The sequence below is a fragment of the Amphibalanus amphitrite genome, unplaced genomic scaffold (genome assembly GCF_019059575.1).
Source record: "Amphibalanus amphitrite isolate SeventyFive unplaced genomic scaffold, NRLGWU_Aamphi_draft 000009F_arrow, whole genome shotgun sequence".
Lineage (NCBI taxonomy): Eukaryota > Metazoa > Arthropoda > Thecostraca > Balanomorpha > Balanidae > Amphibalanus > Amphibalanus amphitrite.
This window is the reverse complement of record NW_024881505.1, coordinates 2,157,708-2,177,492: the sequence shown is the minus strand read 5'-3', so window position 1 is coordinate 2,177,492 and position 19,785 is coordinate 2,157,708. Positions and strand designations below refer to the sequence as shown.

Sequence of the window (19,785 nt, the reverse complement as noted above, 5' to 3'; positions counted from 1 at the left end):
CACTCGGCATTTTTTTGTTTTTATAGGTCTAAATGGGATGAGTAATGAGCATTGACATTTACAGGAAAATCATTTTAATAGGATTAAGCCAGTTTACCTGTACCACTTGCACCAATTTTTATTCTGATTGGCTTTGGCTGCAGTGTTCACAGTTTGTATCAATCAAATCGGTACTGCTCGTCTGTAGTCTGGTCGTGCCGACCACAGCCCAGCGACAGCGTTCGGCGAACGATAGAACGCTGTCAGCGACCCACTGATCCGCCCGCGCCGGCCTCGACTGCCCATAATGCTCACAAATAGAGGAAAACAGCGACCTGCTCCGTCAGACCAGGCTACAGGCGGGGCTACAACTCAGTTCCTTCGTGACGCCCTCGGCCCTCTCCCACTTGACGCCCTCGGCCCTCTCCCACTTGACGCCCTCGGCCCTCTCCCACTTGACGCCCTCAGCTCTTCGAGTCAGTCACTCTCAGCTCTGTATCTCCCATCGGGGTACTCGCAGCTTCCTCTTACAAGCTTTCCTCGGCTCCTCTACCCCAAGATCATTGATTTCCCCACATTTGGTGACGCAGAGTGCATATGTGACATACCTATCCGCTGTACAAAGTTTTGTCACGCATGCTTCGTAACGCTCAGCAATCCAGACGGACATTAGCTCGTCTCCTGTCTGGTGCAGACTCTGTAACCGTCATTTGGTCATGCCTTCGTGCACGTGGGTCGTCGCCGGCCGTGTCAGATTATGGTCCCGGACAGTTACGGAGTCATTTGACGGAGTTACGGGGGAGGGCGGCCATTGGACGTCACTGGGCAGCTCGTCTCACCGCGAAATGTTTGGGATACCGCCCGGATAATGGATAATCCTCCAAGGTGTTATTACCCGACCTGGTCCTGGCTGCCTCTTGTATTTGCACAACTATGTATGTATATAGGTAGTTGGTTATCTGAGTTATTTGAAAAACAGCGAACTCATTGCATACAGTAGGTATCATGCCGATCACCATTGATCCTCGCTCATGTATCCTTATGTTTTCCGGCATAGTTGTGCAATGTGCATGTTTGATTTGCTGTTTGATTCTCTAAACACCCCGCTACATATGCGGTTTACACGTTGTTCAACACATTTTGCATGCAGTGGTCTTACTCGTCGAGCCAGCCGAGGCACGGTAGTCGGTGTCGTTCACGGAGATTTGCTGGAATGAGGCCGCGAACACATATCCGGATATATCCGGATGTATATCCGGAAACGCATTTGATCTATAAATGAATATACCGGGCTGCTTCCGAACAGTGCCCTTTTCACCCCAATTAGGATGGGGTTGGAGAGGGGTGGGGGGAATCAACGAGACTTCGACCCGCAGTTAAAATGTTAGGCGATGCCCTGATTCACACATAACTTTACGACAGGCACATTTAAAGTTCATGTCAACGAACACTGTTCCAGTGCAGACAAGACAAATGTCACTCACGTTTCTGCCCTCATCAGCGGCTGCGCTTTTACCTCTTACAACTCATTAGTTGTCTAAACTAAGCGAGGGCTGCATGTTTCCAGTCCCGAATGGGCATGCAGTTCTTGAATGCAGTGCGCACTGCGCTTCACAAACCTAATAACGCCGTCTGCCCAATTTGTCTGCCTGACGACTTATGAGTTTGCTGTCTTTACGGCCGACGAACAGTGTATGATTGCTCTTTGCGGGTTTATGTGCCCTATTTAGAAAGACACAATTACGGTCATTCAGGCAAAGACCAACTTCATGAATGACAGGATGACATACGGAAGGGGTGAATGGCAACACGCTGGTTTGTTACGCTTGCGGCTCATTTGACCTTTCATAGTAAACACTAAGCAACGCAATCTTTGTGGACTTTGCAGGATACCTTTGTAATGCGAATTGCTATTCAATGGCGAATTCTTATCGGGGAGTGCAGATCAGGACCTCAGTAGACCGCACCATTCTGGTCCCAATCCATTCCGCCTGGGTCAGACTCCCCTCCGCTCTCATCCCTCCCGTCTCCATCAAGCCTCCTCTGATCCCATCTCGTCCTCTGCCTCTGTCCTGCTCCCCCACCCTTTCCTTCCCTCCCCTCCGTCTCGTGTTACGCCCTGTGACAACCGCCGCTGTCTGGCGGCCAATGCAGGGCCGTCACTCACCCTCCCCCCTGCTCCAGCCCCCCCCCCCCAATGGTGGCACGTGCCGGCCAGCCATCAGCGGGATGTCAGACTCGTTAGTCCCCGTTGCTGACGTCACGTCGGTCACGTGATCTGAGGCTGTTTGTTTTTCACGGTCATTGTGACTGTCACATGATTGGTAGCCCACGGCAGATGGAAAGACAGGGTGTCTTTCAGGGTCATTGGAGGCGGTCGGAATGCATTGTCGTTGCCATGGAAACGGTGTGGCCTTCCTTCCTCTCCGCATTAGCACCCCTGCGCTAATTCTAAGAGCAATGGGTCGTGAGGTTGTGCATTTGTGTGTGAATGTGTCGTGTGGGGTGGGTATTTGTTCGATAATGCAGTGTGACGTATCCATCTCCCCGAGATAAGAGTGAATGTCGAACCCATTTCGCAGTACAAAGCAAAGTAATCCGGATAGAAATCTACTCGATTTACCCAGAATGTGACATCTGCTCATGCATCTAGTTGCAAAATTTCCCTACCGCACTACCGGCATGCCGGTAATTTTTCACTACCGCAGGTTTTTTCGTGGTATCTGGCATGTCTTGCCGGTAGCATGCCGGTATTTGATTTTGCACAAAAAATTATCAGCATATGATTCAAACTTTGGACACTAACAGGCTATTGAATTGTAATAAGTTGGACAATGGGTGGCTGTTGGGTGGGGCGGCTACTGAAATTGCCAAAATGTGGCATCTCATGTAGGGGTAAGCCAGAATCAAGAATGTAGGTTTTTTAGTATGCCGGTAATTTGGCGTTTTTTTTTGCTTGGGGCGTGGTAGCATGCCGGTCCCAGAAAATGTTTGTGGGGCGGGGCGGTGCCGGTAGCAGCCCATTGGGAAAACTTTGCAACTCTAATCTACATATATGCATCTTGGTAGCCCATTTTGGTGTAAAAATTGTTAGCTAACGCAATTGTCTGGTTGATGCTATTTCTGATAGACGTATTTGTGCGATTTTTTTTTCGGTTCGTTTATATGCGTGTGTGCGTGTCTGTGGCGATTAATGCGTCTCTGTGTCCTCTATGCGTACATGTGTAACTCAAGCCTAGTCGAGTCATCACCAACTGACTCAGACTTCTGTTCCTCTGTTCCAGTGTGCAAATATGCCTGCCACAAGAGCTGCGAACCCAAGGTAAGCTTTGTGCGGGCTGTGGCACTCGAGGATGGGCGCTGCACCTCCTGTTTATTCTGCTACTGAGGGGAGGGCTGCTCTGTCCTCTGGCATACAGACAATTAGGAGCGTCGTGAACATTAATGAGAGTTACAGACGATCACGGGCGTCACAGGCAATCTGAAAAGGGTTTCTCGACTGTGACTCACAATTCATCGACTCGTGGCATGCACACGTGCGACATTCCCTTGCCGAGCTCCGCGTGCTGGCCTGTTGTATTTGGGCCCAGACAGCTGTGGGAAACCTTGCGTTGACTCAATTTTAATTCACTAGACTAAAATAAGTCAAACTTTTGTATCGAGCGTTGAGGTCAGATCTATCAGCTCGGCACATGGTTTGACCCAGTCGGCCCGTTACGCCCTCTCGCCACGTGTTATGCCGCCCGTTCCGTCGCTCCCCTCATCCTCCCCACGCAGCGCTCGGCGTCGTTGGGCCCTCTCCGTGTCACTTATCGGCGCGAGAGGCGGCGGCGTCCCTGCCCTGATGGAAGGTACGATAGCCGTGAACGGCGGCCGCCCGTCGCCCCGCCGACTCTGATGGCCGGTCGTGATAGCGGCGGCGCGCCCTGAAGACCGTACGCACGACGCACAGGCCAGCCGGCGCTCCGGGGCAGGGGCGGCGGTCCTGTAAAACGCGCCCACGACAAAAGACGAGAGGGTAGATACGCCGATTGAGGTGGTGTAACTCTTCAAAGCCATCAATCAGCGGCAGTAAATCAGCCATTGGTCACCGCGGCCCGCCCGAGTGAAAGGAAAAGAACAAGATGTCGAGCTGTTTCACTAACGAGCTGACTGGACAGAGAGAACGGATTGGAGGGATTATTGCGGTCGGCGTGTGGGTGCGAGGGGCGGCGGTCCGGCTGATTTTCATAACAATCCCTGTATACCTGCTCAGCTCTGAGATGACCCGCGCGGAGACAGAGACGGATGGTTCAGAGGAAACTTTGAGACCCACGCGAGACAAGGAGACAGAGACGAAAGTATTCGATGGAAGACAATCAGACACAGTCGATAGAGACGAGACAAGAAGCAGGAGGGTAGCGAGAGATGTCAGAAAGAGATGCAGGGAAACGCGAGGAAGTGAGGTAAAGTCGCAAAATCAGCGACAGAATCGTTAGAGACGACTAGGACGGAGACACCCATTTACTCAAAGAGAGACGACAGGAATGAGAGACAGCGAGACGCGGGAGACGGCTAGAGCAGAGACAGAGAGGCCATTGGATGAGCTGCGACCTCTCTGTGCGCGGCGGGGGATCCGAAGGACCCGCGTAGTCGAACACAGTCACAATGGTGTGCTGTTACCTGGTCGTGGAGAGGTGCAGAGGACAGGATCGGAGAGAGAGAGAGAGAGAGAGAGAGAGAGAGAGAGAGAGAGAGAGAGAGAGAGAGAGAGAGAGAGAGAGAGAGAGAGAGAGAGAGAGAGAGAGAGAGAGAGAGAGAGAGAGAGAGAGAGAGAGAGAGAGAGAGAGAGAGAGAGAGAGAGAGAGAGAGAGAGAGAGAGAGAGAGAGAGAGAGAGAGAGAGAGAGAGAGAGAGAGAGAGAGAGAGAGAGAGAGAGAGAGAGAGAGAGAGAGAGAGAGAGAGAGAGAGAGAGAGAGAGAGAGAGAGAGAGAGAGAGAGAGAGAGAGAGAGAGAGAGAGAGAGAGAGAGAGAGACTGTTAAGTTTATAGGACTATGGTGGATGTCGGTCAGACATAATGGCCAGACTCCTTCACCGAGGGTAATGCATGCATATTGCATATGGGCGCATCGCCATGCAGTAGGTCATGAAGCTAAACGTTAGAAACTCAGTGCCACACTTTGCGCTAGCGCACTGCAGCTTAGGGCAACACTTTTCAAATACCAATGAAAAAGGTTGTCTATAAGTGGGTAAGGTAGGATTTCCAATACCTGGACATCAGTGTGAAAGATTGGGGTCATTATGATTGGCATCCCGGGTTTGATGGGCTATCTTCCGCCGCTCATTAAGAACGGTTAGCCCAATTTTGATTCACAGCAACTGAGTGTGACGGAATGGGCTTACCTTTGAAATTCGGGTAGTTAGTTTTGGCGTGGCGGCCAACACCAGTTCAGAGGGAACCGGGCGTCAAATCTAAATCATACCGTCTCATTTCGTGACTGGAGCTAGATGGGTGATTACTGAATATACAATAATTGTTAAGAATTGTATGATTAAGATCATTGCCCGAAGAATTTGCGGCATCAGCCTGTATTTCAGACAAATTTACGACACTGAAGTGCGTTTCTAGCAATGCGCGTAACCGACGATTCTGACACAGCTGCTGCTATTGCACGGCCACGATAACACCCTGTGACATCTTCGAGTGACGCGCCACACCCAGAAGTCCAGCCTTTGTGCCACTCTGCCTAGCGAGTGCAGAGCCGACCAATTGTTGTTCGCCCGGTGCCCTGTCGGTGGTCAGTTGATGGCAGGTCGGTGGCCCCCTACACACTGCACTGATGAGGCCGAGGCCCGAGCAGCCGTCAATGATGACGAGCGGGCGTTGTTAGCAGCACACTCGGAACTGTTCCGAGGAAGATTTACAGGCTCGATTGTTGAGTCCAGTTGTCACGAGGACGTCCGAAGTGCTACTCTCTCCAGACCTCCAGCTCGTAACGAAGACAGGCTGGCCGGTCAGACTTCAGTCGTATTTTTCAGCTGACTGACGTTCCTCGCTGTCAAGTGATTCATCGTCGAACTTCTGTTGTTGGCGATCAACGAATGCCTGTCTTCTGTCTAAGAAAGTGTGTCATTTCTTACACCAATCGATCGGTCGGGCGTATTGGCTGACGATCCATAAAACCAGGAATGTAGTTTAGCTGACCGCATAAACCATTGTAGATCACGCCGCCGTGAAATTCTTGAATTCTTGTCTGGTCACCCTGTTACGAAACATTCCGTGATCGCTCACTCTGATCACAAAAAGCCTGGCACAATCTGTCACAAAGTTACCTCTGTGACACGGGATCATTTTTCAAATACCATCCGATAAGCTTGTCAGGTGCTATTGACGTTCAGTGGACGAGCGTGTCCAGAACGCGTAAATCAATCGGTCAGGACTCCATAGATGGCGCCGACTGTCCTTCGACCCGGTCAAGGTCGCTGTCAGATTCGCTGAGTCGGTGCTGTGAGGAGAGATTGGCAGTCTCCGTCCAATGCTGATTTTCAAACGGATAGGGATAAAAGTCGGTGATCGTGAACGATACGATTCAAGCGTTTTATTATTGTTAGTCATGGCAGTTCTTGTGAGAGCGCAGTACTGGACCCTCGCTGTCAGCTTACCGAGTCCCGTATGAACAAATGGGAAGTTCAACCTAACTAAAGACCTGTTTGAACCTACCCATAGTGTTGCCTGAGCCTCAACTCAACAAGTGGACGCTTGTCACCAACAAACGATTGACGGATATGATTGTGAATAGAAAATTTCCTTTCCGATTGTAATTAGTTGTCTTTAATGACTGCCAGTCTACCTAAACTATCATGGCGCTACGATGTAGACCTCACTCTCGGTGCCTGACCACTCTATTCTGCCACCCTCCTCTGCTCTGCCTGGTCACTCTCGCCACTGACACAGCCGCGCCGAGTTTGTCTTTATCATGCTCGACGATTGCCTCGCGCGGCGGCCCAATTTGGGCGGCGGCCAGCGTGGCCCAGCCTCCACTGCGGGACCGCCGGCCGGACCGGTCCAAGTGGAGCTTGTTTGTTTGAACAGCCAGAGTCATCGTGCTTGAAGAGGCTGTCTGTATGCATCGCCCGCGTCTGTTGTGTTGGCCGTGGAATGTGGGACACGAGCTCTGACGCACGCATGCGCACAAATACTTATGACACCGACACCGGTACTGACACGATCTCAGCACAGGTACTGACTGGTACCTCGGCTGACACTGACAAGAGCACTGACACTGGCTCAAGTCTCATGACACATGGATACATGCTCGTAAAACTGTCTGAAACGGAAGAGATGGTCCTTGGCGGCACCATAATAGGAGAATTTAGCCTCAGTTTCGACATTCCTCATTAATAGTCAGCTAGCATTACACGCTTCGATATTTTGTGTCGCAACAGCCAAATTACAGGGACACATAGTCGTACATAACTAAAGTTGGCGGACAAAGGCAGCTGACCCGGCAGTTATATCGCCGCTTTCACAATAGCTCGCGTGGCTATGCATGTTAGGTGCTTGGGTTAGCACATGTGCCATGCTCATTCCCTGCCCCTTCATCGACTGGGTAAGCCATTGAAAGGGATCTTAGGTACCTATCAAAATTTACGAAGTGACCAGCATTACATTTCGTGATATTCACGTTTGCTGTACCAAAACCTGCCACAGGTCGCAACTTGCGATAAAGGCATTCGCTGACGTGCAGGATTCTGCCTCATGGCGATCGCTATTCGCTGCTCGCTGGCGGCGACGTATTGATAACAGCGTGATGCCATTGGCCACGTTAAATACCCGTGCTGAGGCTGGCATGGGTTGTGCTATTTCTCCGAGCTCGCACCGCACTTCCCAGTATACATTCCATTCCATTCCCCATCCACGCCGCCTGTCGGCGAAGACGAACCGGCGCCGCGCCGGTCGGCCTGTCGGGCCCCGAAGTGGTCACAATCTACAGGTTAGGGTGGTTGGGGCGACTGTGGTTGACCCGTGTGGTCGCTATCCCCTGGGCCGACTGTGGTCAACCTATACGGGTCGACCCCGTGTGGTCACCATCCGTCCCTTGGCCGTGGCTAGGGTGGCTGGGCGGCTGTGGTCGACCTATACCTATACGGGTTGACCCCGAGTGGTCACCATCGTCCCTTGGCCGTGGCTAGGGTGGCTGGGCGGCTGTGGGGCTGTGGTCGACCCCGCGTGGTCTGCCCCGTGTGGTCGCCGGCAGGGGTAGCTGGGGCGGCTGTGGTCGACCTATACGGGTCTACCCCGTGTGGTCTCCGGGCGGGGTGGCTGGGCCGACTGTGGTCGACCTATACGGGTCGACCCCGTGTGGTCTCCGGCCGTCCCTTGGCCGTGGCTAGGGTGGCTGGGCAGCTGTGGTCGACCTATACGGCTCGACCCCGTGTGGTCTCCGGCCGCCGACAGCCACAGAGATGGATTGACGTCGGCGTCGATGTCGCTCTCAGTGGGGCGCACCGCTCGACGCCTCCTCGGTGGAAAAAGAAAAACGACTCATTGGCGGCTGGCAGTTCTTCAGTGATACGGTGGCGAATGGTGGATGGCAGCTACAGAAAGAAGAACTTACACCTCAGAAGGAAGCCACTGAATTCCAAGGCATCAGGAAGCTTAATGGTTTTATTCATCATCACATGTCGCTTTACGTAAAATTTATCGATGGACGGGCACAATAGATTTGATTTATGTATCCATGCCTTTCCTGTTACTTGCATCATTGGTCCAGGCTAGGCATAATTCCAAACGATCACTTTCTTATGATATCTATCAGATTTTCTGATTGTGGTCTTAATACGTGCTTCCATTTCTGTTCCTTCCGTGCAACTTCCACGACGTGTATATGACCTTCTAGCGCCAGACTGGCTATCCCCAGTGAGGCCTGAAAGCCTCTATAGCATCTTCTCTCTTTTGCAGTCTCGTTGGATGATGCATGATCAATGTATCCAAGAATGTCAACCGTCTGTAAAAATGATTGTCCTAAAACGCTGAGTAGGATATAGGGCTAATAAGCTAGAACAATTTGGCTAATGGAATAAGTCGTAGATTGGCAATATGTCTGAGTGGCCTCTTGTGGACACTTCCTTGCAGCTTGGTATAGTTCCCTCGGCATTGACTAGCTGAGGCTCCATCACCATTTGCACAGATTAACTCTGATCTGAGGCTCTGAGGGATGAAATCTTGCGATGCATCCTATAAAACTCCACAATGTGAAAGGACCAGACTTTTGCTCCTGCTGTCAGCTCACACCTCTAAGGTCGTCTGACCAAGTTCGGTTCACCGTGATAAATACCTCCGCCTGAGACGGTGTGAGGTCGATTACATATCCAGAGTCCCCGGCGTGTGGTCCCGTGTGGCCACCCCAAATACCGACCGACTGGCACGGCCTCCAGAGGGGCCGGTCCGCACGCGCCAGACCACTGGAGATCGTTTTCCAGGTCACGTGACTGATTTGAATGTCGGCAGCCCATCTGTCTTCTCACTAACAAGATAAAGAGGCGGACTGGAGTTATATAACTGTCCAACGCCAGACACGGCTGCCTCACATAACGAGATTTGTTCAGGAATGCTCACCACGACACGCAGCACGCTTTACGAACGGTATCCTGCTGATAAAGACACAGGGAAATCGACGTCCGATAATCATAAAGATGAAGATTTCCCTCATCAATGAAGGTGGTCGTATATCAGGTGTGGCATATCTAGCCCGCTTTAGGCTTTAATGTGCTCATATAGTCTGGGTTTTATTGCATCTAACGAGTTATCGCTTAGATGGTTGATAAGAGGTTATTGATGTTCAATGGCTTTGGTATTGGTTTAACTAGTCTATGCATGAGACGAACGTTGTAATCTAATTGACCGGGGATGTGAAACCAGCCCTATAAATCGTGACATGACCCTGTGTTGCGTAACAATGCAACGTTCCCATGTTAGCTATCAGGCAACATTGATGGATGCGGCCTTTCACTACGCACTGCAATCAATGGAACTCTCAGATCCTGATGACGCTGATAGCGCTCCGTAGACGATGCAAATTATATATCGGCCTGTCAACCGATTTGGTGGGAAAGCCCAAAATATTACTCTGTCGTTGACATCCTGAGCTGACCCCAGGTAAAAGAAGCCCCTTCCCGTATTCACGCGGAAAGACAGCTTGATCTCATCCACTTTGTAAGTCTAGGAGCACTGATTTAAACTCCAAATACAATATTGCTCTTCTTCCCCGTTAGAGCACTGTTGGATTAGGACCAGCTGAACCAGTGGGGCTGCTCCCTCGAGGACGCATTTACAGCTCTTTCCCCACCCAGACCCGCTTCACCGACCCGTGCCGTTCCCCTATACCCAGGGATGAAGCACGGCCGCGCCTCTCTGCGGGGGGCGGCCCGCTCGCCCGCTCCGCCCCATTGCCCGTCAATGGCCGACCTTTCTCGGTCGACCAATGTGTCGGTCCGACGAGCAGACAGCGCACACGAACAAACGCATGGAATGTCGGCGCCGTACGACAGCCAGAAGTGGTAAAGGGGATGGTATCTCGAATGGGAAAAGGTTCCAAGCGGAGCGTTGAGGTGGTCACTCGAATGGGAGTCCTTTCGTTTTGGGGACAACCGGCACGACAGAGCTTTGGTATATGTTGAAATCGGTCGAAAGAGGTTCAGTTCACTCCTTGTAATACGTGTAACGCTTTCAAACCGTTTCTCATGGAAGCACGTACAAAACCGCTGCGAATGAATAGAAACCGAAAGTCTGCTGGCCTGTGTGACTAAGGCTCAATGTCATTCGCGACGAGCTAATTCACAGAAAATGCATTAAGATCATCCTATCATCTGACATTCCGGCGGCATTTTTGGGAGTCCCTCTGTCCGAGATATGATGATATCTGCGGTCAGATCCCTGTCACGCCGGGGTCCAGCCCCAGTCCGGCTAATGGTCGCTCTCGCCGCATCATTTACGGCGGTGGCGGCGCGCCGGCGGCACTGGCGGCGCGTCCAGCTGCGCCGCTTTGGCCGCACCCCGTCATCATGGCGATGGTGTGGTCATCCCGCTGATGGATGTCGGTGTACTTAGCGCCGTCGCCGCGCTCCCAGCCGCGGCCCTGCTAGGTTTTTTGGTGATTATGGCCGTGAATGTGTTAGGTCCTGCTGCGGGGTTTATCTCACTTCCTTCGCCTGACGCCCTCCGAATTCCGATTGTGCTAGGGAATATTTAATGCGGACGCATTAGGCCAACTTTGGTATGAGTGACTAAGGTAAATGACAAGCTTGTGAGATATCAATTAGCCATTAATTGTGGAAGTGCTTCCTCTAAACAAGGGCTAGTTCCCGAGTTTGCGATCCATTCTTATCACTCGGCAATGATAAATCAAATCTTGCCCGTCTCCGAACCTAGCCAGTATGAAGGCACCTTTACCGGCGCTGCAGCGCAACCGTCTGCTACCTCACAGTGGCTTCTCATGGCGTCCCGATACAGACCTGGCACCTTAAACCGGAACTGCAGGCCCTGCCAACGGGACCTGTCAGGTGTCAGCTGACCGCTGGCGTGACTGTCGTCTGTCGCCAAACTGCTGACCTCACTGTCAGCTTTGTGGTGCACGCTGACAGTGTCACTGCTCGCTGTAGACTTTTCTAGCGGTCCTGAGGATTATATAGGCGTGTCAGCGTCTAACTGTATGGCTTCGGTGGTGCCGTACGACACAACGAAAGCTTCCCTTCACTTGCGGCATGCTTTTAATGTGTCCAATAAATGCCCAATATCGTGGAATAGTAACGTTTCATTCTTTCGCGTCTTCCTTAACAGCAGCACACATTAGTCTTTGATGGTTTTGCCTGTGCGTTTCGTCCCTCCGGCGTTCTAAAGTGGCCATCAGATGAGACGATCACGATTCATTAATTCTCGATAGACATTCGTTTGAACACATCCAAACACCATAACGTCTGATAGAGCGTCCGTCCCGTGCACTTTCACACACATAGCACTCTCACCGCAGTGATGAACGCCAGAGATGCACTAAGAAGCCCCGTGGTGTTGACCTCGGCACCGCCAGCTGACGACCGGCCGCCGGCGCCCGCGTCTGACCCCAGGTCAAAGGTCAGCCTGCTTCCCGGCCTGACCGAGATGGAAAGTTGGCTGACGGCCCACGCGGGCCAGTATATGTGCCGGCGGGCGCGGGCGCGTCCGCCGTTATGGCCAGGGTTTATGTCGGCTGTCGGTTTAGTGTAAACTGGCCTTTAGACGGAACGGTCCGGCCGACGTCAAAACGTGAGCTTTCTGGTTGAGTCAGAATCAGAGTGAATCGTGTTTGTGAGTGGGAGCAGCTCTATTGAGCTGTCAAAACGGAGCACAGCTGTCTAGCTACATAATGTGCTCAAAGTGGTGCAGATTTTGTCTGCTTCTTTTGAAACGATTTGTTTTGTTTGTCTTAAAAACAAACCAAAATGGGTCGAAATTCCTGCACCTGAAAGACCCATAATGCGGTAGCTATTGCTGGGAAACAGCTAAGGAGTTGGTTACTTTGATAATGGGTAGATCTTTTGAAACACGCACTGCGACCAGGCGACCAGGGCGAGTGCTTCTGTCGGTCTTGAGATATATCTGGTCCCCGCTCTCGTCCAAATCGGCTGATCACGGCTGGGCGCGCTCGGCCGCTCTGAAGGCGAGCTTGGAGTCCATCTTTGGTCACACATGCCAATTACGATGACACGCGACAAATGGTGGGGCGGTAAATGACCGTGCCGGGCTATGGCTGACCTATTTTGACGCCCATTCAACTGACGAAAACACCTCGGTGAATCGGAACTCAGGGACTGGCAGCGTTGGGAAGAAGGTGCAGAAAAAGCAGAACAAACCATTCCGGATGGCTATTGACGTGCTAGCGATTTGTTGCCTGCGCCAAAAACACCCGACGGGGTTGTTGATTCCTCGAAGCGGACGTCAAGATATTTTCTTTTCATCAAATCACGGGAGTGTATGTGTACATTTTTACCTTTGAATTGTTAGATAGGCACAAATCCGAGGCACTTGTTATAATTGTTTTACCACCTCTGAAATTTATCGTTGGACGTTCATATGAGCGTGTACTCAGGCCATTCCGCGTGTAACCCAGCCGCTTGACCCTCCCCACTCCCCGGCCCTCCTAGCCTGACCCGCGTCGGCCCGGACCACGGCCGGTGCGCCAAATGCCAAGTCACGCGGTGACTGAGCGCGTGGACAAAACACTCCCCGGTGCCGCGAGCACTCATTGTTACCGAGCAGCTCGGGTTGGTCCGAGCAGCCCGAGTGAACGGGCAGCCACCAGCAGCTGTGAGAGCTTCGGGTCCACCGCACCCCGCCCCCAATTGACCTTAGCAACACACCGAATGGCCGTCGTGATTAGAGGGTCACGACGGGCCTGATGAAAAAGTGGGCGGGTGTCAGCCGTGTTTTCTCTTGTGACTGAGCTCCCTGGCCGACGTCCTTTGTTTAGAAGGCGGAGGTTTGATGCAACATAGCTTCTCGCACGGGTTTGGAGTGGACAGTGCGAGCTCAGTTTGTTTCTTTGGAATTTACATAAACAAGAGCAGCTATTGGTTTTACTTGTAGCATTTTGTGTTGTATCTTATTATGTATATGATAGAGTCTAGAGTGCTCGTTCGGAAACATGCAGTTGCTCAAAAGTCATCGAAACACAAGGATTGAAAGTAAATGGTGCCTCCATCAAAGGGTCAAAGCAAAGAGGCGGCTAAACGTCAGAATTAGGGAGACGTAAGCTGACTCTGGAAGTTGCTATCTGGCACAGGCTTGCATTTTGCAAAGACACCCGTTGACATCCAAATATTTACTTTTGAGACCCATGACAACTGACCATGATAGGTAATTACATCGCGGTGCAAGCTAATGAAGCTGACGTTGTGATCGGGTTTGGCCGACACCGGGACTGCAAATGTATATTTTGTGGTAAACAGAAATTTGCACGGGTGTTTTGAATAAAAGGATTGAATGGCGCAAGCATCTCCCGCGCTAAGTGCTACCAGAATTGAATTGGCCTTTGTTTGGCTATATTTTATTTAGGCACATGGGAAACTGTATTTATTGTCTTCTTCGGACGCGGAAAGCGTTGCTACAAATGTCCCCCAACCATCGGCAATAAAACATTTGGCCAAACTTATCGACCCACCAAACCATTTGGCCAACCTATCGAAAGGGGAGAGGCACCCCACCCAAAGATCCGCCTGCGCCGTTAAACGCAGCGCTATTTGAATCGGCCATGCTGGTGGCTAAATTTTAGAGTTAAAAGCTAGAGCTGCATAATTGAATAGCAAAGGCTGCACAAAACATAGCCGTCTTAGCAAACGGCTGCCCTGTGCCGATTGCCCCACTGCGCTGCTATACCTAGGGCGCCGTTCAAACCTCAGCGGGATGAAGCTGTACTAATAGTACCTGCGATCACCACCAGGTGGAGGAGAGGCTCCGCTCGGAACTGCTTGGTCCATTATCTATCAACGTGCATAAGCCCTGTTCCAAGAATCACAATGAGTCGTGGCACGGCACTTGCCAAAATGACCATGCATATGTAAACAAGTTGTTGATTTCTCTAACCAGTCTCACAGCCCTGTTGTTTTTCAGAACAAGTGTTCACTGCCGGACATGCTAAGGTCACGAACATGTTCCTTGCACTTCCTAATGTCTATCAGCACGCTTTGATCGGGTACTTCTAAAGCTGCTGCAGATCAAACGGCCATCTGGATTAGTCATTGACCGCTAACCATGGGAACACGAACCATTTGATCTAGCACTGCGTCGCATCCTTGACCTGCACACGGACGGGGTGCAGGACGCTCGTAGAGCGAGTTTGTGACTTGAAACCTTAGTTTCTGATCCGTTAGCGATGATGTCGTCAACTCTGCTTCCTCTTCCAGCTGCAAAACTCGCCACCCAGTGTCACACACTGGGCCAAATGAGCGTGCCGGCGCCGCCCAGACGGCCCGCGGACGGCGGCAGAAATCAATGTGTCGCCATGTCATTGGCCTTGGGACTGGCCGGGCCGGGGAGGGAAAGGGAAGGGTAGGAGAGATCCATGCGGAACCATAAATGGTCTCAGGCCCGCACACGCTTCCGGCCAATGGTTCTCGGGCCAATGGCTCTTATCTCCCTGCTTCTTACGGTGTTGTGGCATCGCTGACAGATGCAAGCTTCTATCTATAGACTCTTGTCATTCCATCCAACTCGGTGTGTCTGAGCATGCATTAGATGACGACAATGACAATGATGACGATGGCTTGATGACGCAATTAAAGGTGTCGGAGGTGACGTCACCAAGTACGCTGTTAGCGGTGACCGCAGTTGGCTCCAGGAAGACACCCCTTCCGGTGCAGTGACCCAGCTCTGAGGGTCTGCAGCCCCGCTGCCTCCCGTCCCACCCCCACCCGGCCGCGAAACTGGGACATATATCAACGGTGCCAGTCTGCTTTGACAGTGGTGAATGGGAACACTTAGCCTCGGCGTCGTCATAGATGTACTACTATTGGCAAGAGCAGACCCGTAGCTGACCTGCAGACCAGACCCAGACCTAGACCAGAGTCCAGAATAGACCAGACCCAGATCAGACCCAGACCAGACCGCAACTGACCCAAACCTGACCCAGACCAGATCCAGACCAGACACAGACACTGACACTGACACTGACACTGACGCAGACCAGACCAGACCAGACCAGACCAGACCAGACCCAGGCCAGACCTAGACCAGAAACAGCCCAGACTCAAATGAGCTCCAAACCAAAGCAAACCAAAAAGAATCAAAGCAAATTTAACAAGACCAGACCCAGATCCAGACCTGTGGACAGTCGGGTCCGTTTTATCGCTTGTAGAGCCGATCGAGCCTCGCCACCTGGCCAGACAGGCCCACAGTCGGCGGCGGTCCCGGGTCCCATCAGGAAGTCTCCGGACTGCCAACACCAACACTGTTGTCACAACACGGGGACAGAGTCACCGAGTTCGGTTGGTGACGCTGCAGAAACTGATGGCGGGTGACGGCGTGATGGGGTATACGACACCGACACTTCGAATTGTCAGGAAAGCTGATGGATATGGAGGGAACTGATGTCGAGGAAGCTGATGTTTAGGGAACTGATGTCGAGCGACGGTGTACCGTATCACAGGATTCACTAACGAAATTTTGACTGCCTGCTATCTGTCACACAATTATGGAATAATTTGTGTGATGTGTAAATTGCGGGTCAAATGGAGGATAAATTGCCATGCAAAGCGAACTCTCGCAGTTTTTCGACAAGGGAGACCAGTTTGCCAGCACGATGATGTAAGGTAAGGTATGCTGTTTTCTCTCAGCATGGCTCTATGAAGATGGAGTAACCGGCTCAGAGCCGGCCTATAGACCACGAGTCGCACTGTCATCCGACATCCCAGTCTGTAATGCGTGGACTCCCACCCCTGACACTGGGCACTGCATTGTCCGTCTGTCGTGTCGGACTGACGGGCGGTTTTGACTGCTCCATGGGGTGGGCACAGCAGTCACCAGGGATGAATACAAATCACTGCCGGCTCCGTAAGAAACGGGATGACGAATAGACGAGGCTGCAAACCGCTGGCACTGACATGAACATTGCTCGGAACATGACCATTGTATGAAGGGCAAGCTGTTGGTTGTGTGGTATGTTTTGCAAGTCTGCGTATTAATCATATCTTCTAAACCGGACATCTCACAGCGATAATCCGGAGTACGGTGTTATGTGAAGATAGCGCCCTTCTCATGCCATTCATTCTGTCGGACAAATTGAAAAGGTAAACGACAGACAAGTAAACGACCCGAATCACCAGATGAGTGACCACTGACCACTGACCCGATGAACTTTCCAGATCCTCTGGTCACTGCTGTGACGCTTCTCCAAATAAACATATGTTCGGATTCGGCTGTCTTTTGTAAACGAACCAGCAGCCACTCCGTCTACAGATGAATTTAGGTGCTGACTGCTGAGTGGACTCATGTGAGGCTGGAGGCTGGACCGCCGCGCTGGCCACAGACTACATAAGCTGTTGATTGCATGATATTTTAATATCTCTGAATGATCCTATCATCCTAAAGCTGTTTTACTTTTGTTGGTGAGCCTTTGAGTGATCAGTTGCAGTTGGAGTGACACCTTTTCTGTGCAGTGCGCCTGGTGCACAACCCTCCGTCCCATGGGCCCTCCCAGTCTGCGCTAACATGGTAATATATGCTGCCACGTCTTTGGTATGCCGTAACACCCTGTGTGACGCTAGTTTTTCAGCCCCCAGTGGGCTTTGTGTTGTCACTCCACAGTCATATGTGACAGTGGTAGACGTGCACGGATGCATTCTAGCCGCGGAAGAGGTGGGGCCACCTGAGTGTTATGTGGCCCGAGGGACTCTGCAGACCACCAGATCAAGACCATGACCTGCCAGGGCTATAAAACAATATCTCTTTTAAATATCTTAACATGCTTTATAATGAAGTTATGAAACTAGATAGGAAAGTTGATAGCTTTCATTTATTTTGAGACGATTAAACAAAATTTGACGACGCAACGAGACATCAGTCTCAGCCTCCATGGGCCCTCTTATCCTTCTCATTTCTATTCCTTAATGGATCCAACTATCCCCTGCTCCCTACCCCTACCCCTCTGGACGACTTGGCCGGAATCCCAGGCCAGTTTTTGTTGCTGGCTCGCTGCGGAGGCACGCGTGTTCTGTCAGACTGCCTGGGGGAACGGGGATCAGGAATGGCCAACCGTCAGCCTGTCGTGAACTTCACGGAGATCAGGAATGAGATACTTTGATAAAGTGGGTATAAAAAAGAAATGCTACTTCCATGAAGTAGTATCCATGAAAAAGAACGCTCAAGACACGCTCAAGACAAAATTCGCCTTGTAAAATAGCCTGATTTATCTAAACGACTCTAAGGGTGGTATTAGTCCGTTCATGTAGCTGAGATATCGCCGTCCGGTTGCAGGCGCGCGTGCCGGGGTGTTGGTTGAACCGACCCCGTGTGCGATTAGCACCCTGCGGCCTCCCGCGGTACGTGTTTATGCCATTAGAGTGATGGATGGAAGCTGGGGAGGCAAACATTCCCCATCAACCAATCATCGTTAGCATAACTCGGAACAGGGCTCCAACTATGATAATGGTAATCACGAGATATAGATATCGCAAGTCGGCTGATCTACAGCTGTCATCACTTTGTACCTGCAATGGGACCGTTCCAAAAGAGGGCACAATCTCGGAAATCTCTAAAATCTCGGAAATATCTGAAAAATACCGAAAATAGGAGAGTGTATGCTGAAATGTTTCCTTTTGCCAATATAAGAAATTAAGAACAGTCAAGTGAACTTATGGAAAATAGACGACACCTAAAAGTGTTATGCAGCTGCTAATATGTTTCCCTAAATACCTCCAATGGATAGTAATTTGATTTGATATGATCCCGATAGGCTCACAGATGCGATCCAATGCAGTCCTTTTAGATAATTTTTTGCTCCGAAGCAGGTCACACCTGTGATCTCACGAGCAGCTCTCAGCTGTGATCCGCCGGGCGGGGGACGGCCCGCGGTGGCTGCCCGCGCGACGCGTTATTTTTACACCCGCCGGCCGTGGCGGCGGCAGCTCGGGCGGCGGCGGTGGCGGCGGCGGCGGCTCGGGCGGCGGCGGCGGCGGCGGCGGCCGGACCGCCCAGAAAGGCGGCCGACAGCGAGCCGGCCGCCCGTGCTCAGGACCCGGACCCGGAGCCGGACCCGGAATCAGGAGCATCCGGACCTGAGCGCAGCCTGTGAGTAAAGTACCGACTTCTGAGTTCGTAAGGCGTTGCCAGTTCGCCGACGACCGTTTTTTCCACGGCATCCCCTTTGATATTGTATTTTGATCTTCAATTTACATAGGTATTGCCGGCTGGTAGTCAGTTAGAAGGCAGCAGGGGTGGCGGTCTTTGGTGAATATGCCTAAAAGCTGGTTACGATGGCACCCGTTTGATTGAATTGTAAGTAAGAAATGATGGCTATATTTTTTTTTCATATAAGATTGGGACTTTTTTATAAATTTAGCTCGAATGTTTGAATGGACGGATTGACAGAGCCGGAGCCCACGCTAAGCAGAGCTTGTTGCGTAGACCCCGACCCCTACCGTCCGATCGCGCAATTCCTGGTAACGGGAGAATTTAGATGCCAAAGTTTAACTAACGTGCGCTGCAAAGCCGGACACGGCCTGTCCCACTCAACTGACTTCAACTGACTGCGGCTGCTCCCACCAACCGCAGACCATCCCCTTTAGGAGTCTCAAATATCGAGCGCCGGAGCGTCTCGAACCCGGGCTCTCACTATAGGGAGTCCAATGCTCTACCAACTGAGCTACGGGACAGGCGGGACAGGCTCTGTTGAAAACTTCCTTCATTTTCTAAAATGCATCATTACCATTTGCAATGCATCAGACCGTGAGCGGCGCACCAAATCAATCTTTATCAGCGTTGGTATCGTGCGAGCACTTTATAGCCAATAGCCATCGCAATAACGCAACACTTTATTGTTTACCGTTGTTATCTGTTGAAGTGCTGAGCCTTATACCAATTGCCTTTGAACCCGTCGACGCTCAGTCATCTCAAGTCAGAGGCGCTTTAGATGTGTGCTTTTACTAGAGGCGTGCCCGGCTACAAATAACAGAGTAATGCACCCATTTAGTTTTATTAGCATAGAAAATACCGGCAATTCCCTTTCACTTTTCACACTGGCTAGCTCGTACCGCTTGGCTTTATGTATTTGCCGTTGCCCGCAGCGTTGGATCTTGCTG

At 51.5% G+C, this 19,785-nt stretch overlaps 1 protein-coding gene across 20 annotated transcripts in view; it reads left to right on the top strand.

The window, feature by feature from the left end:
* Window positions 1-19,785, top strand: part of LOC122380571 (tensin-1-like) — a 156,560-nt gene that overhangs the window by 69,834 nt on the left and 66,941 nt on the right. For all 20 annotated transcript variants that reach the window (XM_043363939.1, XM_043363910.1, XM_043363964.1 and 17 more), the window contains one exon: window positions 3,264-3,301. In XM_043363939.1, the coding sequence (XP_043219874.1) occupies window positions 3,264-3,301 (38 nt within the window). The remainder of the gene's footprint in view (window positions 1-3,263; window positions 3,302-19,785) is intronic.